Source organism: Sorex fumeus, unplaced genomic scaffold (genome assembly GCF_029834395.1).
Source record: "Sorex fumeus unplaced genomic scaffold, SorFum_2.1 ptg000042l, whole genome shotgun sequence".
Lineage (NCBI taxonomy): Eukaryota > Metazoa > Chordata > Mammalia > Eulipotyphla > Soricidae > Sorex > Sorex fumeus.
In genome coordinates this window covers 4,252,900-4,275,459 of record NW_026606099.1, presented here as the reverse complement: position 1 = coordinate 4,275,459, position 22,560 = coordinate 4,252,900, and the positions used below count along the sequence as shown (strand labels likewise).

The 22,560-nt window shown below is 42.3% G+C and overlaps 1 protein-coding gene across 1 annotated transcript in view; it reads right to left on the bottom strand.

The window, feature by feature from the left end:
* The window catches only part of SPMIP11 (sperm microtubule inner protein 11), a 28,984-nt gene extending 11,029 nt beyond the window's left edge, over window positions 1–17,955 (bottom strand). The window contains exon 1 of the mRNA XM_056120144.1: window positions 17,877–17,955. Coding sequence (XP_055976119.1) covers window positions 17,877–17,955 — 79 coding nt within the window. The remainder of the gene's footprint in view (window positions 1–17,876) is intronic.
* Window positions 17,956–22,560: the final 4,605 nt, after the last annotated feature.

The window sequence follows — 22,560 nt, the reverse complement described above, 5'->3', positions numbered from 1 at the left end:
TTATCCATGAGTAGCGGATGTGTCTACATTTCCTAGTATCCTCTTTTATTTCTTGAAGTAGTGTTTTGTAATTTTCCTTGTATAGGTCCTTCACCTCTTTGGTTGAGCTGATTTCGAGGTATTTTATTTCCTGAGGTACTATTGTGAACAGGATTGTTTTTTAAATGTCTATTTCTTCTCTTTTGTTATTTGTATATAAGAAAGCCATGGACTTTTAGGTGTTGATTTTATAGCCCACCACTTTACTAAACCGACCTATTGTTTTAAAGATCTTTTCTGTAGAATCTTTAGGGTTTTCTAAGTATTGTATCATATCATCTGCAAATAGTGATAGTTTGACTTCTTCCTTTCCTATCTGTATTCCCTTGATAAATTTCTCTTGCCTAACTGCAATGGCCAGGACTTCCAGTACTATATTGAATAGGAGTGGCGAAAGTGGGCAACCTGGTCTTGTGCCCAATCTTAGAGGGAAGGCTTTTAGTTTTTCCCCATTGAGAATGATACTTGCCATGGGCTTGTGGTAAATGGCTTTGACTATCACTTGATCACTTGACTTCCCGTTAATCATTGATTTGCTCGAGTGGGCGCCAGTAATGTCTCCATTTGTCCCTGTTGCGTGCTAGTGTAGCCCAGTGGTGTCTGTTTGTTCTAGGAACATGAAGAGCCTCAAACTGGTCATTCAGGGTCTTGACGAAGAAGTCTGACCATCTTGGAGGTGGGTGGCCACGCGGTCTTTTGACGTCCCGTGGAATCCAGTCAATAATGGCTCTAGTCCAGCGGTCATCAAAAAATGGGGAGAAGAAATGAACAGAAGTTTCCTCAAAAAAGAAATACAAATGGCCAAAAGGCACATGAAAAAATGCTCCACGTCGCTAACCATCAAGGAGATGCAAATCAAAACAACAATGAGATATCATCTCACACCACAGAGACTGGCACACATTCAAAAGAACAAAAGCAACCAGTGCTGGCGTGGATGTGGGGGAAAACGGGACACTCTTTCACTGTTGGTGGGAATGCCCACTAGTCCAGCCTTTCTGGAAAACAATATGGACAGTCCTTCAAAAACTGGAAACTGAGCTTCCATATGACCCCGCAATACCACTTCTGGGAATATATCCCAAGGATGCAAAAAAGCACAGTAGAAATGACATCTGTACCTGTATGTCCATTACAGCACTGTTCACAATAGCCAAAATCTGGAAACAACCCTAGTGCCCTAGAACTGATGACTGTTTAAAGAAACTTTGGTACATCTACACAATGGAATACTATGCAGCTGTCAGGAGAGATGAAGTCATGAACTTTGCTTATAAATGGATAGACATGGAGAGCATCATGCTAAGTGAAAAGAGAGGGACAGACATAGAAGGATTGCACTCATTTGTGGAGTATAAAACAACATAACATGAGGCTGACACCTAAGGATAGTAGATACACAGGACAGATAGATTGCTCCATAGCTGGAAGCCTGAACTCATGAGCAAAGGGGAGAAGGCAGCTGGAATAGAGAAGGGATCATTAAGAAAAAGATGTGATAAAGGAAGACCTCAAAGAGAGAAGAGCAGAAGTGCTGGTAGATGCGGCAGAAGCCTGGGAAAGCATTTGTAACGCCCGCCTGTCCTTTCCCAACTACAAGACCAAGATGACTGCCCTCCAACGTCCTGATGGATCTGTCACATCTTCCAGAAGGGCTTTGACTATATTGAGGAAAGTTCCTTCAATGCCTATTTTGCTGAGAGTTTTCATCATAAACGGGTACTGGATCTTGTCAAATGGTTTCTCTACATCTAATGATATGATCATATGGTTTTTATCTTTTCTTTTGTTGATATGATGGATTATGTTGATCTATTTTCAAATGTTAAACCATCCTTGCAACCCCTGGGATGAATCCTACTTGGTCATAGTGTATGATCTTTTTGATGAATTGTTGGGTTCTATTTGCTAATAGTTTGTTGAGGATCTTTGCATCTGTGTTATCAGGGATATCAGCCTGTAATTCTCTTTCTTTGTGGTATCTCTTTCTGCTTTTGGTATCAGGGTGATATTTGCTTCATAGAAACTGTTTGGAGTGTTTTTGGTACTTCAATTTCATGGAAAAGCTTAAAGAGGATTGGAAGTGAGTCCTCTTTAAAGATTTAGAAGAATTCACTAATGAGCATCTGGGCCAGGACTCTTGTGCTTGGGGAGACTTTTTATTACCGTTTCAATTTCCTTGATGGTGATAGGTCTGTTCAGGTATTCCAGGTCTTCGTGGTTCAGCCTTGGGAGGCTACAGGAATCTAGGAATTTGTCCATTTTCTCGAGGTTTTCGTGTTCCGTGGCATAAAGCTTCTCAAAGTATTCCCGGAGGATCCTTTGAATTTCTATAGTTTCTGCTGTAATGGCCCTCTTTTCATTTCTGATTTGGTTTATTAGGGTATTCTCTCTCCCTTTCTTTGAGAGTCTTGCTAAAGGCTTATCGATCTTGTTTATTTTCTTGAAGAACCAGCTCTTGGTTTCATTGATCTTTCAGATTGTTTTTTGGGTTTCCATCTCGTTAATCTCTGCTCTGAGTTTTATTATTTCCTTCCTCCTGATTGGATTGGGCTCCTTTTGTTGGTCATTCTCCAAGCTCTTAAGCTGTGAGGTTAGGTTACTTATGTGGGCTCGCTCTTCCTTCCTGAGGTATGCTTGTAGAGCTATAAACTTTCCTCTTAACACAGCTTTTGTTCTGTCCCGTAAGTTTTGGTAACTCGCATCCTCGTTTTTTGTTTCTTTCCAGGAATCTTTTGGTTTCCTCTTTGATTTCCTTTCTAAGTCACTTGTTGTCCAATAGTGAGCTGTTTAATTTCCAGGTGTTTGATTTAGTTTTCTGTTTGTGTGTGTGATTTACTTCTAATTTCAGCGCATTGTGGTCTGAGAAGATTGTTGATACAATCTCTATCTTCTTAATTTTATGGAGGTATGTTTTGTGACTCAGCATGTGGTCTACCTTGGAGAATGAAATTTTTTTTTGGTAGCTATAGGAATTGGATCCTGGGCCTTAAACATGCAAAGCAAATGCTCTATTTCTGAGACACTTTCTCAGCCCTTTCAAGGGCAGAGCTGTGAGGATTATGCTCTGTGCACAGGGATGATGCCTGGGATTGAAGTGAAGGGCTCATGTTGGCAAGGGCAGGCACTTCCCATGCTCTTGTTCTTTTTAATTTTGGGGGCCTCCCAGGCAGTGCTCAGGGAGTGAGGCCAATACCTGGTTAATCAGACCATCAGTTCAATGTGAAGGCATGAAGAGTCAGTGCCAGGAATTACCAGAGTCATCTTGGTGGTTCTTGAGAGCCTTCAGGGCTATTCCTGGTGATGCTCTGGGGGCCAGATGGTGTCAGAATCAAGTTTTTGTAGGAGGGTGGGGAAACTTTTCTTAAAATATGGTGCACTACCACTGAGATATATGTAAATACATATAGGATATATATCATTATGTACAGAAAAAATATATGTATATATTCTGTTTGGAGATCCTCTCTGGTTTCTGCTCGGTCACATTCATTCATTATCTCCCCTTTCCTTTGTGACCAGCAGGAGTTCCATACTTGGTTGCAGAGCTTGAACACTTGGTTACTCTGCTTACCTGACTTGGAGTGGTGACAGTGTCAAGTTCTGGTAGCTTGGAATTAATCTGGGTGCTGATTAATACCTCCTCACAGGTTAAAGCAATGAGGAGCAAGTTCTTGGAAGCACGAGTTATTTGAGTTTTCTCATTTGACTTTGGGTGATGGGATGGCTTAATATTAATGGCCAAGTAGATGTAGGCTAAGAAAAAGGCAAGACTTATTCCAGTGGGCAACAGGGCCTGGACTGGAAGTAATTATTGATTTAGACCCAGATAACAGTGGGAGCTTTGTTCGCCTTAGGCTGCTCTTCAGGATCATTTTTTTAATATTATCTCAGTTTCCCAGTAGTAGGCCCTGGCTTCCCGTAAGAGTGCTTACCACATGCTTGGACCTATGCTGAACTTTATCATCCTTTAGGTTGCCTCCTCCTGAATCAAGAACCACTTGGCATATTCTTCACTTCAGTTTTTGGCAAACTAGAAGATCTTCTTGGTATTCCATGGCTTCCTCAAGCTGCTAAGTTTTCGAAGTCACATAGAGTGAAAGTTGGTGAGGAGTAGGTGGGATTCATGCCACAGTTATTACTGTGAAAGGGAATGTTCTGGGGAGAGGGAGACAATGAACTTTTTTTTTTACTTCAGAAAGGTAATTTTATTCAGAGACAAGTTACAGAAATGTTGTTATAATTGCAAATAACAGATGAGTTTGCACAAGCTTGTTTACATCTTTTTTTTTAATTAATGAAACACCATGAGGTACAGTTGTAGACTTACAAACTTTCGTGCTTGGGTTTCAGTTATACAATGATCAAGTACCCATCCCTCCACCAGTACCCATTCTCCACCACCAACGATCACAGTAGCCCTCCCACCCCCATGCCCTATCCCCCCTCCCCGCCTCTGTGGCAGGGCATTCCCTTTTGCTCTCTCTTTCCTTCAGGGTCTTGTAGTTTGCAATAGACGTATTGAGTGGCCATCATGTTCAGTCTATAGTCTACTTTCAGCATGCATCTCCCATCCCACGGGGCCCTTCTAGCTCCCTTTACTTGGTGGTCCCTTCTCTATCTGAGCTACCTTTTCCCCCAGGATGTACTGCTGGCTTCCAAGACCTGGAGCAGACCTCCTGGTACTTATCTCAACTATTCTTGGGTGTTTGACTCCCATTCTGTTACTTTATATTCCCCAGATGAGTGCAGTCTTTCTATGTCTGTCCCTCTTTTTCTGGCTCATTTCATTTAGTATGATACTTTCCATGTAGAACCACTTGTGTGTAAATTTCATGACTTCATCCTTTCTAACAGCTGCATAGTATTCCATTGTGTAGATGTACCAGAGTTTCTTTAACCAGTCATCTGTTCTTGAGCATTCGGGTTTTTCCCCCCAAATTTTGGCTATTGTGAACAGTGTAGCAATGAAGTGCGACAGAAGTGCAGGTGTCATTTTTTTTTTTTTTGCTTTTTGGGTCACACCCGGCGATGCTCAGGGGTTACTCCTGGCTCATGCACTCAGGAATTGCTCCTGGCGGTGCTCAGGGGACCATATGGGGTGCTGGGAATCGAACCTGTGTTGGTCATGTTGGCTGCGTGCAAGGCAAACGCCCTACCCGCTGTGCTATCACTCCAGCCCCGCAGGTGTCATTTTGACAGTACTTTTTTGCCTCTCCAGGATATATCCCCAGGAGTGGGATTGCTAGGTCAAATGGGAGCTCGATTTCTAATTTTTTGAGAGTCGTCTAAACTGATTTTCCAAAAGGGCTAAACCAGTTGGCATTCCCACCAGCAGTGAAGGGAAGTCCCTTTCTCACCACATCCACGCCAACACTGGTTGCTTTTTTTTTCTTTTTGGGTCACACCCAGCAACGTTCAGGGGTTACTCCTGGCTCTGCACTCAGGAATTACTCCTGGCGGTGCTTGGGCGATGCTTGGGGATGCTGGGAATCGAACCCCGGGTCGGATGCGTGCAAGGCAAACGCCCTACCCGCTGTGGACACCAGTTGCTTTTGTAGGAAAGGAAGAAATCAAGTTCTCACTGTTTGCTGATACTATGATATGATACTATACTTAGAAAACCCTAAAACCTCTACCAAGAAACTTCTAGGAACAATAGACTTATATAGTAAAGAAGCAGGCTATAAAATCAATACCCCAAAGTCCATGGCTTTCCTATATGCAAAAAATGAGAGAGAAGAAAGTGACATAAAAAAAACAATCCTGTTCATAATTGTGCCCCAGAAAATCGAGTACCTAGGAATCAGCTTAACTAAGGACGTAAAAGACCTGTACAAAGGAAACTACAAAACACTACTTCAGGAAATAAAAGAGGACATGAGGAAATGGAAATATATTCCCTGCTCATGAATTGGGAGAATTAACATTGTCAAAGTGGCAATACTCCCCAAAGCATTGTACAAATTCATTGCAATCCCTATAACGATACCCATGACATTCTTCAAAGAAATGGAAAAAACACTCCTGAAATTTATATGGAACAATAAGCAACCACGAATAGCTAAAGCAATTCTTCGGAAAAAGAAAACGGGAGAAATCAACCTCCTCAACCTCAAACTCTACTACAAAGCAGTAATAATTAAAACAGCATGGTACTGGAACACAGGCAGAGCCGCGGACCAGTGGAACAGGGTCCATATACTGACATCTCCCCCCAAACATATGATCATCTAATCTTTGATAAGGGAGCAAGAAATATGAAGTGGAGCAAGGAAAGCCTCTTTAACAAATTGTGCTGGCAAAACTGAACAGCTACATGCAAAAAAAATGGGCTCAGATCTCTACCTAACACCATGTACAAAAGTAAGATCAAAATGGATTAAAGACCTCAACATCAGACCGGAATCCATAAGGTACATTGAAGATAAGGTTGGCAAAACCCTCCACGACATTGAAGCTAATGGTATCTTCAAAGATGACAATGAACTTTTTATAAGAAAACTACTGTGACACTGTGACAAGTTAGGTAAATCCATAATTTTATTGGTTGGTAGCAGAAAAGAGGTTTATAATTAAATCCATTGAAACCATACTTTATATATACATGCTTTATATATACATCCATATATATAAACAGATAGATATGTTTTAGTGATAAACAAATAAGAAATACCCTGTTTTAAAGCTTTATTTTAAACTAGGTCATAAACTGGGAGTTGTCACAAGAACACATTATATGCTTTGAAATAACCACTAGTGTGGTCCAAAAGTAGTTGGGTGGATCTTCCACTTATCCAATTTAATGATGCAGATTTCTCAGAATTATAGACTTCCAAGAGCCACTGTGTGATAAAAAAAAAATCTTAATTATCTACTATTTTGCTCATTATCCCTGTTTGTTGGAATTGATTGGCTACACTGTCTTCAGGATGAAGGTTGGTTTTGTGTGTGTGTGAAGCAAGAATTTTAATTGAAACTTATTTAGAAAGATGTAAGGGGAGAGAAAGGGAGAGGTACACATTTGAGGAAGAACATGGGCTTCTCCAGAGTGGAAGTAAGCAAAGAAACATGGAGACATGCAAGTGAGATACATGTTCAAGGGAGAACACGGGCATGACGAGCAAGTAAGGATGAAGACTTTTTAGAATAGATTTACCAGAGTAGTTTCTAAAATTCTGGCTTTCAAATTAAGGTATTTGTCAGATGCTTAGTGATGATAATGTCTAACACACATCATTGCTTGCGGTCACATCTGTTGCTGGGCATTAATGCTTTGAAGTTGACTGGAGCACTAAGATGAACTGAAATTGGCTGAAATATGTTTGGAAATCTAACTTGTACTTGTCTTTGCAGGTACAGGCAAACTATTCTGAAGAAAAAAAAATAGACAGGAGCATGAACCCAGGGAACTAAGCTACTGCTGAGGACACATTTTGCAGATAGTAGCAATTCCCTCATTTCTCTTTTTAATTTTTTGGGGGGTTAGGGGTTAAGATTTACTCTTGGCTCTGTGCTCAGGGATCACTCCTGTCAGGATTCAGAGGACCATATGTGGTGCCAGGGATCAATCCAGGTCAGCCATGTGCAAGGCAAATGCCCTACCTGTTGTACTGTTGTTTTGGTCCTCCTTTATTTTAATTATTTATTGATTGATTTATTGCTTTTTTGGGTCACACCCGGCGATGCACAGGGGTTACTCCTGGCTCTGCACTCAGGAATTACCCCTGGCGGTGCTCAGGGGACCATATGGAATGCTGAGAATCGAACCCGGGTCGGCTGCATGCAAGGCAAACGCCCTACCCGCTGTGCTGTTCTCCAGCCCCTGATCCTCCTTTATTTCTATATCCAAATATATTTTTCTCAGATGAGGCTGGAGCAATAGCACAGCAGGTAGGGTGTTTGCCTTGCACGCAGCCAACCCGGGTTCAATTCCCAGCATCCCATATGGTCCGCTGAGCACCGCCAGGGATAATTCCTGAGTGCAGAGCCAGGAGTAACCCCTGTGCATCGCCAAATGTGACCCCCCCAAAACAAAACAAAAACAGAAACAAAAATATTTTCCTCAGAATGGTGCATGCAATGCTCAAGATTCTGAACAAAGAGGAAGTAAGACAGGAGTGAGATAATAGGTTTAGTGCTGGTTGTAGATTTCTCATGTAAAATGGAGCTCATTGATCTTTTCGTGATAACAACAATAAAAAGAACAGATTCGTGGAATGCACATGGCACACCTATAAAAGGTAGTCACTATTACTCTGCAAGTGAAAAAACAGCTCAGACTTTAGTAATTTGCTCAAGTTCACTTAACTATGGCTGAGACAGGAGTTTAGTCCAAGCAATTTGGCTCCAGAGTCCATGCTCTTCACATTACACTAAAATGGTTCTTGAAATCATCTAAACTGGGCTTCCAGGAAAAACCAAAGAGGCCCCCATGCATACAGTTCATGGGTTCTTATCAAGGGAGTCTGTCACTCTGGAGTCCTTGAACTGGAGACACGGGCGGGGAACACGATATAATTATCTGGATCCAGAGGTAGTACCCTGCGTCCATAAGCTTCACTAAAATGTTGCGTCATGCCCGATGGTCAGCGGTCAGATCTAGGACCTGTGGTGGAGGTGAGGTTTGCTCTGCCACTGGTCCTGCTGGGAAGAACAGTGGGGAAAGCCTGGACCCTGCAGAGAAGTGGCTACTCCGCACCAGTACAGTCACCCGTCATGGAAGTTGGCCCCACTTCGGGAGGTTTTGGCAGATCTTAACGGAGTAGCTTGAACACATGCCCCCTTTACTTTCAACGCACAGGAGAAAATTATCTGCTACCATATTGTGTAGGTTGTTTCCCGATACAGTTATAACGTCAGCAGTTCTATCCATTTGGAAAATCAGGGACTTAGAGCTTTGGGTCAGTTCACTTTTAGCTCACTTGTCCCATGCATACTACTCTGTGAAAAAAAAAAAAGAGTTGTAGTGCCCTCTGCTGGAGTCGAAGATGTCAATCCTTGGCTGGCTTCTAACAAGTGGACCACCAAACACACAGACCCAGAAATGCCTGGAGACCTAGGAGATGGAGAGGACGTTCTGGTCAGGGCAGGGAAAACCAACAATGTATCCTCTATTAGGATCCAGAAAATGAGAACACATGTGATGTTTGCTTTGCTTTTACCAAAGATTTGAACTTTAGCTCTTTGAAGAAATGAATAGAGCTTGAGAGTCATGATTTTGTGAAGGGGTCATTTGTCTCAAAGGCTCAAGACAGAATAAACATAATCTCTCCCTTTCTATTTTTTTTGAGACTCCTGTCAATGGACAATGTCTTGAGTGTGGCTTTGTGTCAAGGGAAGGTCTAGCTCGAAAGACTTTTCATATAAAAAAGTGTGGGAGGGGCTGGAGCAATAGCACAGCGGGTAGGGCGTTTGCCTTGCAGACGGCCAACCCAGGTTTGATTTCCAGCATCCCATATGGTCCCCTGAGCACTGCCAGGGATGATTCCTGAGCGCAGAGCCAGGAGGAACCCCTGTGCATCACTGGGTGTGACCCAAAAAAGCAAAAAAAGAAGTATGGGAGTTGTCTCAGCAAAACCCAGGCACAAAAATTTGTAAGTCTACAACTGTACCTCATGGTGTTTCACTAATAAAAATTCAAAAAAAGAGAGAATTTGTTTGAAATCAAGAGTAAGACATTTGTGGCCCAAGAGGAGTATCCTGGCATGAAGCTCAACTTATTCTCTTTGTGGTTTTCTTGGTCCTTGCAACATTTTATCTTCTGATTCAAATAAGAATCAAGCATTGCCATTAGAGAGAATGCTTCTTTAGTCTCCTTTAATGCAGAACAATTTTTCTGCTTTCATTCACATGACAACATTATTTTGGGGCCACATCCAGTGGTGCTGAAGGCTTACTCCTGGCTATACCCTCACGGATCACTCTGGTAGGCTTGGAGAATCATATTGAATCTGGGTCGGTTGCAAAGCAAGCGCCAACCAGCTGTTATTGCTCCAGCCCCAAGATTATTTTTGGCTTTTTGGGTCACACCTGGCGATGCACAGGGGTTACTCCTGGCTCTGCACTCAGGAATTACTCCTGGCGGTGCTCAGGGGACCATATGGGATGCTGGGAATTGAACCCGGGTCGGCCACGTGCAAGGCAAACGCCCTACCCGCTGTGCTATCTCTCCAGCCCCAGCCCCAAGATTTTTTAATAGTACAAGCAAGATATTTTCCCCTCATCTTGCCTTCCCTAAATTGTTATTTTGATTACCAGGGGTTACAATCCTGGTTGTGATCATTGTTATGTCTCAAAATGGTGCTTACTAAAGTCATTGTCTGAGGGTTTACTGATTTGATTAGTTCTAGTTGAGTCTTTTGTCTTATTCTCATTGATTTTAGTGGTCTTCTTTCCCATCAGAATAGTCCATTTGAAAAATACACTAGCAGGACTCAGGAGCAGAATGGGAGAAGCCAGAACACAAATCATGAACTCTGAGGAAGAGGTCAATAAACAAGAAAAAATTAAGTGGGGTTGGGGGTGGTGTGGGCAGAGCAATAGTACAGTGGGTTCGGTATTTGTTTTGCATGGAATCAACCCAGGTTTGATCCCAAGCATCCCATATGTTCCCCCTGAACCCCTTGAGGAGAGATCCTTGAGTGTAGAGTCAGGAATAAGCCCTGAGCATCGCTAGTGTGCCCCCCAAAGAAGAAGAACAAACATTTTTAAGTGAATAAAACAAGTCATATGTGGGATAGCCTTAGAGAGGAATATCACAGGAATTCCAGAAAAGAGGAAAAAAGAAAGGAAAAAATGCTACCACTAGCATTTTTCAAATAATATATATAATAAAATAATAAATATATAATAAAATAATAGCCAAAAACTGTCCCAATCTGAAGAAGACATGTACCCTTATCCAGGAAGTCCTAATAGTTTCAAAAATATATATAAACCTAAAGAGAAGAACACCAAGACATATTGTAATCAAAATGGCAAGAATCAAAGAGAGATTTGTATAAGCATCAGGAGAAAAGCAAAGACCCATATATAAAGAAGCCCCCATAACTCACATTTAATTTCTCACATGGAACTCTACAAGGAAGAAGGGAATGGTATGATATACCCAGAGTTGTGAATGAAAGCAATCTTCAACCAAGAACTGACAGTTTTTCCAGTTGTCACAGAGATCTGAAAGAGTGGTAAAATCATTCCAGACAAACTGCTAAATGCATGCATGGTTTCTAAACCATCTCTTCAATAAATACTAAATAACAGTCTATAAAAGGCAAAGAACAACAGCCAAGATCCAGAGACTATGAAATAAAGCTCCCGGAAGAGAGCGACACAAAACGTGCTGGAGTGCGCGACCTCTTATACTCTAGCCCATATATGTACCATAAGTAGCACACACTTGTCTGGTTTTAACACACATGCTTGTAATCTCTTATATAAGGGCTTCAGTGGTTCCAGGATGAAATATAACAATCTTTACACACTTTCCTCTTATCGTGGTGGGAAGTGCACGGTGGTGGGATTGGCGTTTGAATGTTATCTGTAATGAACTATTGTGAACAACTTTATAAAAATCAAATTTAAAAGGCAAACCCCATTCAGAATAAGAAAGATACATAAAACACGTAAACCAAGGGAAAGGAGAGGCTCTGGAAATGAACTGAAATTTATCTGCTTTAAATGTCAAAAGGGAAACTTCAGATATACATGGTACGCTCAAAGCAAAAATGTTTACAAGAAGTACGAAGAGGCAAAAAGAAATGGATCACTATATTAAAAGTCTTGGGAGATACACGGGCTAGGTGACACATGCATTGCTTGAGTGGGACCCTTATTTGAGCCTCAGCACTACATGGCCCCCTCATTACCACCAAGTACAGTCCTGGTGGCCCCTGAGCACCGTGGCCCTTGTGGTCCTGTCATTGTACCAAGAGGTACCACATCCTGGTCCCAAGCATTCAACCATCTGGTCTAAATGACTTAGAATAACTGGGAATTACCTCCCAAGTATACCACCACTTGGGAGGCCCTCCCACAAAAAAATAGGGTCCCTATCATGTGCAAGCAAAGATAATAAGGAAAGGCCAAAGAAAGAAACCGTCAAACTGCAAAAATACAAAAACCTGAAGTCCTCAAAAAAATCCCAACAAATTCCTTCTTTGCCATTAATTTCTCTAACAATAGATTTCAGCCAAAAGATACAATGTGACTAGATGGATCAAGACCAAAAATCTGCGGCTCACCAGACATACTTGAACTTTCATGATACAGGCCCTGATAAAAGGGCTGACAGAGTCATATTGGAAAGTGGTTCCCTAAAAAAAATGCAAGGACTGACAAACTTGTTTCAGAGAAAAATAGAGTTCAAACAAATGAAGATAGTAAGAGATAGAGATGGAGATTATGTATTGATTAAAGGAATAATACACCCGGAGATCTTAATTCTTCTTAACAGATGAACACCAAATAAAGAGGCAGCAAAACTTATAAAGCAACTGCTGATAGAACTGAGGAGATATTACACACATCATGATCACAGTAGGAAAGTTTAGAACCCTACTATCGTCACTGAACAAATCAACCAGACAGAAAATCAATAAGGAAACAACAATCCTAAATAAGAAATTTTAAGTACTTGGAGTAATAGACATGTACAGGATTTCCACCTCTCAAAAGATGAATACACCTTCTCCAACGCACATTGAAGATTCTCCAGGATAGATCGCGTGCTGGAACATAAACTGAGTGTCCATAAAGTCAGAAAAATAGAAATCATGTCAAGTCTATTATTAAACAATGAATATGTAAATTAACTCTACAAACAAAGTTGGAAAAATACAAACATTGGGAGGATAAAAACATACTATTGAACAAACATTGGGTCAAAGAGGAAAATAAAAGAAGAAATTAAAAATATTTTTTGTAAATTGAGGAGAATAAAGACACAAACTATCAGAATGTATGAACACATCGAAAGCAGTGTTAAGAGGAAAGTGCAGGGGGTGGGTGCAGTAATACAGCGGGTAGGACGTTACCCTGGTTTGGATCAACTCAGGTTTGATCCCTGGCATCCCATATGATCCCCTGAGCTCCACCATGAGTAATTTCTGAGTGCAGAGCAGGAGTAACCCCTAAGCATTGCCAGGTGTGACCCCCCCAAAAAAACAAAATAAAACAAAATGTTTTAAGAGGGAAGTTTATAACAATAGAAGCTTACATGAAGAAATAGAAAAGGATCCAATTAATAACCTCACATCTCAAGAAACTAAAAAAAGAACAAATGAAACTAAAAGGAAGTAAAAGGAAATAATAAACTTCAAGTATAAATAAATGATATAGAAAGGTTGAAGATAACTCAAAGGGCTGGGGTGCATGCTCTGGGTTCCATCCTTGATTCCGCATAGTAACCCCCTGAGCACTGAGCGAGAGTAGCCCATTATCACCACAAAATATGGCACAAAAACAAAAAAAGTTACAGAAATCAAGTTCTAAGTGTCAATAAAACCAAGAACTTGTTCTTTCTTTGATATTTAGGGTTTAGGAGCTTATGTGCAGTATGGCCGAAGGAATTAGGTTTGACCAAATGCAAGGCAAGTACCCCACCTATTGTACTATCTATCTGCTTTTCCATTTTAGTTTTTTTTTTTTTTTGCTTTTTGGGTCACACCCGGTGATACACAGGGGTTACTCCTGGCTCTGCACTCAGGAATTACCCCTGGTAGTGCTCAGGGATGCTGGGAATCGAACCCGGGTTGGCCGCATGCAAGGCAAATGCCCTACCCACTGTGCTATTGCTCCAGCCCCTCCATTTTAATTTTTATCTATTTCATTAGTTTTATCTTTTTTTCTTCATGAGACTTGCTAAAGGTTTTTAAAATCTTGATAATTTAAAAAAATTTATTTTGGATGCCACGCCACTGGCCGAGCAAGTGAAAACAGAGATAGATAAATGGGACTTTCTTAAACTAAGAAGCTTCTGCACCTCCAAAGAAACAGTGACCAAAATACAAAGACAGTCTACAGAATGGGAAAGGATATTCACCGAATACACATCTGACAAGGGGTTGATATCCAGGATATACAAAATACTGGTTAAACTCCACAAGAAGAAAACATCCAACCCCATCCAAAAATGGGGCAATGAAATGAACAGAAACTTTCTCAAAGAAGAAATCCGAATGGCAAAAAAGCACATGAGAAATTGCTCTACATCATTAATCATCAGGGAGATGCAGATCAAAACCACAATGAGATACCATCTCACACCTCAGAGACTGGCCCACATTCAAAAGAACAAAAGCAACCGATGCTGGCGCGGATGTGGCGAGAAAGGGACACTCCTTCACTGTTGGTGGGAATGTCGACTGGTTCAGCCCTTCTGGAAAACAGTATGGACGATTCTCAAAAAATTAGAAATTGAGCTCCCATTTGACCCAGCAATACCACTCCTGGGAATATATCCCAGAGAGGCAAAAATGTATAGTCGAAGTGACATCTGCACTTGTTTGTTCATTGCAGCACTCTTTACAATAGCCAGAAACTGGAAGAAACCTGAATGCCCACGAACAGATGACTGGTTAAAGAAACTTTGGTACATCTACACAATGGAGTACTATGTAGCTGTTAGAAAAGATGAAGTCATGAAATTTACATACAAGTGGTACAATATGGAAAGTATCATGCTAAGCGAAATGAGTCAGAAAGAGAGGGATAGACATAGAAAGATTGCATTCATCTGGGGGATATAAAGTAACAAAGTATGAGATTAATAATCAAGAATAGCTGAGATCAGCACCAGGAGGATTACTCCATAACTTAGAGGCCAGCCGGGTATCCTAGAGTAAAGGGCAGTTCAGATAGAGAAGGGAGCACCAAATAAAGGGTGTTTGGAGGATCCTCCCAGGAGGGGAGATGCATGTCGAAAGTAGACTATGGACTGAACATGTTTGCCACTCAATGCCTCTTTTGCAGACCACAACACCCAAAAGGAGAGAGAGAACACAGGGGATTGCCCTGCCACAGAGACAGGGGGGGGGTGGGGGGATGGGGGTGGGGGGATATTATCCATGGTGGTGGAAAATGGGCACTGGTGGAGGGATGGGTATCTGATCATTGTATAATCGAAACCCAAGCACAAAAAATTGTAAATCTACAACTGTAAAAAAAAAAAGAAAGAAACAAAAAATAAATAAATAGAAATAATAATAATAATTAAAAAATTTATTTTGATTTAGTTTCAAATGAATGAAACAGATAAAAATGAAAATGGAAAAGTTTAGAAAGAAAGAAAGAAAGAAAGAAAGAAAGAAAGAAAGAAAGGTGGGAGGGAGGGACAAAAGGGAAAGAGGGAGGGAGGGAGGAGGAAGGAAGGAAGGGAGAAAGGAAGGGAGAGGGAAGGAAGGAAGAAGGAAAGAAGGAAGGAAGGAAGGAAGGAAGGAAGGAAGGAAGGAAGGAAGGAGGCTGGAGTGATCGTACAATGGGTAGGATGCTTGCCTAGCATGCGGCTGACCCAGGTTCCGTCTCTGGCACTCCATATGTTCCTGAACCCCACCAGGAGTGATCCCTGAGTGCAGAGGCAAAATTATGCCCTGAGCACTGCCAGGTGTGACCCTCTCCCAACAAAAGAAAAAAAAGAAGGAGGAAACGTTGAAATGTCCCAGACAATCTGGGCCTAGAACACTGTGGCCTTTCCAGAATGGCAGATTCTTCTCCCTGCTGGAAGGCCCCACAGCCTCCACTCTCATCCAACATCCTCAGCTCCACACGAACCTTATCAAGCCACCGCACTGTCCCAGATCCACAGCTCCTGCAGTGTATGGCTGCATATTGGCTGCGCAGCACCTCCAAATGTCACAGTACTGACAACCCAGTAGGAGCAAGCAAATTCGATTGGAAAGCTGTGTAAAAGTCCACCAAGCTCAATGGGTCAATACAATAATATAGAGATGGAGCGATAGCACAGCGGGTAGGGTGTTCGCCTTCCAAGCGGCCAACGTGGCCGACCCGAGTTCGATTCCTCCGCCCCTCTCGGAGAGCCCGGCAAGCTGCCGAGAGTATTCGATATGCCAGACACAGTAACAACAAAGTCTCCAATGGAGACGTTACTGGGCCCGCTCGAGCAAATCGACGATCAACGGGAGGGCCTTTTTACCTTTAACTAGCACCAACTAGCTTAGTAAATCAATGACTTTAGTAATACCATTATGAGATATGACCATTATCACAAATTCACTTAAATTGATCTATTTATTGGTAGTTTCATTTGCCATTCTGTTTAACTAAGTTATATGAATTTAATTTGTATCTGCTAAGGGGATAGGCTTGGGGTATTGGGTGGGAAACCAGGGACATTGGTAGAAGGAAGGCCACACTAATGGTGGGTTTGGTATTTGAACACCGAATATTTGAAATAACTATTACAAACAACTTTGTAAATCATAGCGTTTAAATTTTAAAAAGGAAGAAAGTGAAGAAAGAAGGTGTTGATGAAGTTTTGGAATTATACAACCTGCTAAGATTGAATCAGAAGGAGAAAATATAAATCCTTCCTTACAACTTTATTTGGCCAGCATTACACTATCCCCCAAACAGACTGAGATAATACTAAAAAGTGAAATTACAGACCAGTATCTGTAATACACAGATTCATAAATCATCAATAATATTTTAGCAAATAACTCAACAATACATCGAAAGTATGCAATAACATCAAGTGGTATTTGTTACAGGGGCTAAAGAATGATGGTTAAATATATGCAAATCAATTAATATAATATATCATATCAACAAAAGGGAGTCGGAGTGATAATACAGCAGGCAGGGCACTTGCCTTGCATGCAGCCAACCTGGGTTCAATCCCCAGCATCTCATATGGTCCCCTGAACACTGCCAGGAGTAATTCCTGAGTGCAGAGCCAGGAGTAATCCCTGAGCATCGCCAAATGTGACCCAAAAACCAAAAAGCAGCAGACAAGTGCAGAGGGCAGAACAAGACAAGACTCTTCAAACGCTGCTAGGAAATCTGATTAGCCACATTAAAAAAAAAAACCTGGATCCCTTTCTCACATCATTTACAAAGGGGTAAAGGGATATTCAGAACAAAACCACCATGGGATATCACACTAACAAAAATGACCTATATCAAAAAAAACAAACACAACCAATGCTATAGAGAGATGGTCAAAGAGAATCCTTGTTCCCTGTTGGTGAGGCTAGCATCTGGTTCAGTCTCTATGGAAAAACAATATGAAGACTGAAAATTACAAAAAGAATATGTCAGAGATCTCAATGGGCTGGAGCACATGCTTTGCATTCAAGAGGTGTGGGTTTAACTACTTGCCATTGCATGGTCCTCCAAGCACTGTTGGGAGTAACAGAGCTGATTCTAGCCTTTGCACGCCACAGGTGTGGCCCAACAATAAAACAATCAAATGACCCATATATTCCATTCTTTGGCATTTACCGGCGAGCACAATGTAAATTAGAAAAGATATCTATTTATCTCTACATCCATCTAGATATATATACCTGTGTTCATTGCAGAACTATTTAGAATAGCCAAGATCTGAAAACAACTCAAATGTCCAAAAATAGATTAGTGGATAAAGAAATTAACCTCCCTCCCAAGCCTTGGATATCAATTAGTAAGAATTTAAATTATAGAACAAAAAAAAACTGAACAACTCCTTTCCCTACTTGATAATTCAATTAGTATTTAATTGTTAATCTGGTGTGTGTGTGTGTGTGTGTGTGTGTGTGTGAAAGGAATCCCTAATCCAAAGTAGAAAAATAAATGGATAGAAAGTGACTTTCTAACCCTCTATCCTACATTCTCCTTACTTGTTTCTTCGATTGTGACCCTTTTTTTGTTTCGAAAGGAATTTTGGTATCCCAACAGATAGATGTGGAAAAAGTCCATCTAAACTTCTCCGTGTCCTCTTCTGGAATGTTCATGCTGGAGCAGTGGACTCTGGTAACCATGGTAATTCCTAAAGGATGACCATAATGACACTTCCTTTGTCTACAAAGGGGCTGGAGCGATAGCACAGCAGGTAGGACGTTTGCCTTGCGTGCAGCTGGCAGCGCTGACCCAAGTTCGATTCCTCCGCCCCTCTCGGAGAGCCCGGCAAGCTACCGAGAGTATCTCGCCCGCACGGCAAAGCCTGGCAAGCTACTCGTGAAGTATTCAATATGCCAAACACAGTAACAACAAGTCTCAAAAAAAAAATGGAGATGTTACTGGGCCCGCTCGAGCAAAATCGATGAACAACGGGGAGGACAGTGTTTGTTTGTTTGTTTTGTCTACAATGGAATGTATGGTTCATGGAGAACCTGGAGTGGGAGGGGAATGCCAAATAACCTCAGGAAGATGGAGGAACTAAGTACACTTTTTTTTTACCTCTATTGTAGTTATACAATATGCTTCAGATGGCAGTGACTAGAAAAAAGCATGGGACTAAGCTCAATCTTAGTTTTGCCATATGATAGTTATTTGACTCTGAACCAATTTATCTCTTTGTCAAATTTTAATTTTGGGGGTTTTGCGCCACATCCGATGTGCTCAGGGCTTACTCCTGGCTCTGTGCTCAGGGATCACGTCTGGTGGTATGAGAGGGCCATGTGGAGAGCCAGGGATGGAACCTGGGTCAATTGTAAGCAAGGCCAACACCTGTACTGTCTCTTCGGCCCAAGCACTTTAAAAAATGGTGAGATATATTTCATGAGTTATAATAATTAAGATGTATGAAAATTTCTTTGGCATGGTGATCAGTAACAAATTTCACTGTCACTGTCCTCCCGTTGTTCATCAATTTTCTCGAGTGGGCCCAGTAACATCTCCATTGTGAGACTTTGTTGTTACTATGTTTGGCATATCAAATACATCATGGGTAGCTTGCCAGGCTTTGCCGCGCGGGCGAGATACTCTTGGTAGCTTGCCAGGCTCTCCGGGAGGGGTAGAGGAATCGAACTCGGGTCAGCCGTGTTGGCTGCATGCAAGGCAAATGCCCAACCCGCTGTGCTATCACTCCAGCCTGTAACAAATTTAACAAGCAGTATTTTAATTTGAATGATACTTTAGAAGATGGTATTTCAGAAACAAATGAGTCTTCAAGAGGTAGTTTGTTGAGTCAGTATATATTTTCAAGAGCTGCTTATTTACATTTTTCAGGAATTTTGTGAGCTGGTTGTTAGAACACCATTAAAAATTAAATTACCAGGCCAGAGAGATAGTGCAGGGGCTAAGGTGCTTCCTTTGCATGTGGCTGATGTTGGTTCCATTCCCAGCATCCCATGGTCTCCTGAGCATTGCCAGGGCCAATCCCGGAACCAAAGCTGGGAATTGAACATTGCCAGGTGTAGCCCCAGGTTGCCTTCTTCCCCCATAAATAGTAAATTATCTATGGCAATGGAGAGATAGTTCAATGGGCTGTTTTGCATGCAGAAGGCTCAGGTTTGATCCTTGGCACATGGTTCCCTGAGCACAGAGCCTAGAGTAGCCTGAGCACCACTGGGTAAGGTAAAGGTAAAAGGTAAAGGCCCTCCCGTTGATCGTCGATTTGCTCGAGCGGGCCCAGTAACGTCTCCATTGGAGACTTTGTTGTTACTGTGTCTGGCATATCGAATACTCTCGGTAGCTTGCCGGGCTCTCTGAGAGGGGCGGAGGAATCGAACTCCGGTCGGCCATGTTGGCCGCTTGTAAGGCGAACGCCCTACCCGCTGTGCTATCGCTCCAGCCCCACCACTGGGTATGACACAAAAAACAAAAAGTTATTTAAACTTACAATTGGCTGTTGTACTTAAAGGTAGCAAGTATTGGGGGTATGGTGCCGCCAGCAGGCCAATCTGTACCTGTGAGGTGAGTGCATCAGCAGCCTGATGGCAACGTCAGACTTTCAGATACCCTAAAATTGCTGCTGTGCCTTTGGCCAGACCCCCAAAACTTGGGGCAAAGTTTACCAAGAAAGTAAATGGCCAAAAGTTAGGTATGTGGGAGACACACCCACAAACCACCTCCGGCTCAGCTATATAATTGGAGGCATGGCCTCTCTGGTTCCTGATGGAACTGCTTAATGGCCATGATCCCAGAGACTCAGAAACGAATCTTGGAACCCAAAGGCTTTTGGCAGAAATGCGTCCTGTTCCTGCAGTAAGTTACTGGCGCTGAGCCACTCCAGGTGGGAATAGGTTTTGTGCCTTGGTCTGTTCCCCCTGGCGGCCTGGTGACCACCATCCTCCAGAGGCCACTGGACAGTCAGGTTTGGGCCTGCAGTGATGAGACCTCACCACATGGGGGTGGAGCCAACTCTTTCTTCCCATCCCAACGAGACCCTGAGTCGCCGCCTACAAATGGCCTCTCTGGCTCCTGATCAAGATGATTAATAGCCATGATACCAGAGACTCAGAAACACATCTTGAAACCCAGCGGCTTTTGGCAAAAATGCATCTGGACTGCATACAAGGTGGCCGCCGGCTCAGAGCTTATTGGAAAGCCAGGCATGAGCCGGCGGTGACGGGGTAACTGCAGTCTCATGGGAAGGGGGGTGGTACCGGCTCATCCTTCATGCCCTACCGAGGTCACGAGTTGCCCCCCACAAGCGGCCTCTGGCATGGACATGGCTCCAGAGGCAAAAGGACTTAAACCAGAGCCTGGAAACTTGCAGCAGAAAAGTGAATGGACCATGTGTTAAACTACGGCGCCATGCCTCCCTGGGAGGGAAAGGGTGTTGCTCCCTTCCACCTTTTTCCCCCCTGGCAGCAAGGTAGCCGCCACCTCAGAGCTTATTGGAAAGCCAGGTATGAGCCAGCGGCGACGGGGTAACTGCAGTCTCATGGGAAGGGGGGCAGTACCGGCTCATCCTTCACGCCCTACCGAGGTCATGAGTTGCACCCCACAAGCGGCTCTCTGACACGGCCATGGCTCCAGAGGCAAAAGTACTTAGTCTAGAGCCCAGCAGCTTGCAGAAGAAAAGTGAATGGACCATGCGTTAAACTACAGCGCCATGCCTCCCCAGGAGAGAAAGGGTGTTGCTCCCTTCCGCCTCCCCCCCCCCCCCGCCCCCGCAGCAAGGTGGCCGCTGCCTCAGAGCTTATAGTTACCCCCCACGAGCGGCTCTCTGGCACGGCCATAACACCAGACACACAGAAACCAATCTCATAATTATCTGGCTCTTTGCAAAAATCCAAAATCGTGGCCGCGTGACATTATATGATTCTCATAACCAGCTATAGAAAACAAAATATTTCACAATGCCTTTCCAGCAATTCTGATTGTTTGGGGGGAAATTCTAAACAATAATAGTGTATCTTTTGTTGAAATAATGAATGTAATCAATGTAGAGAAGAGTTAAATAGAAATCATCTGCCTCACAGACATTTAGAGGGGTGGGAGGGGGGGTATATTGGGGCTCTTGGTGGTGAAAAATGAGTACTGGTGAAGGGAAAGGTGTTTGATCATAGTATGACCGAGACTTAAACCTGAAAGCTTAGTAACTTTTCCCACAGTGATTCAATAAATAAATATAAAAAGGAAAAAAATAAATAAAATTTTTAAAAAATTAAGGTGGCGTTCATGCCCAATTCAATCAGCTAATCAGTGGCTGAATAAATAGCAGTACTCCTACAAAAAAAAGAAGACAGCAAGTATTAAAATTTAATTTTTAAATTCAATTTTTACTATTATCTACGCTTATAAGGTTATGTTGTTCTTTTCCACTTTCAGTTCAAGTTCATTAATTCTTTTCTTATGTTCAGGGTAATGCTAAGTCCATCAAAGCCATTCATTTAGTCTTTTCATTTATGGAATTTCCTTTTTGTCTCTGCTTACATTAGTCATCCTTTCTTGCACGCTGTCCACCTTTTTTAATAAAGCAACTAGTATTTAAAAATCCATTTGATAATTCAGAATTTCTCTCATGAGTCTATTTTTGGTGCTTGGTTTGTCTCTTCAGATTATGTTTTTCACCTTTTAGTATGTTTTTTTGCTTTTTGGGTCACACCCAGCGATGCACAGGGGTTACTCCTGGCTCATGCACTCAGGAATTACTCCTGGTGGTGCTCAGGGGACCATATGGGATGCTGGGAATTGAACCCGGGTCAGCCACATGCAAAGCAAATGCCCTACCCGCTGTGCTATTGCTCCAGCCCCTAGTATATTTTATAATTTGTTTTATGGTTATTGAAAGTCAGACATAATGTACTTGATAGATTGAACAGAGGTTTTGTTTATTTGGGTAGGAGTAAAGCTAAGTTTAGTGAGTGTTAGTAGGTTTCTTTTCTCACCTTATAGGTTTCTATAGAGAGTTCTAAAATAGTATCTGAGCTTGTTTTCAGTTGTAACCCTGTGCTATATAGAAGTCCTACTGATAATATAGGTCAGATGATGGGGGAACTGTTAGGGAAGCCCTGTTAGGGTCTCAATTTTTTGTTAACGTCTGAATTTTTTAGTGAGGCCATATCCTTGGACTACCACTTTCACAAATGCTGCTTGGCTTCCCCCCCGCCCCCTTCCATCCTTAGGTCAAAG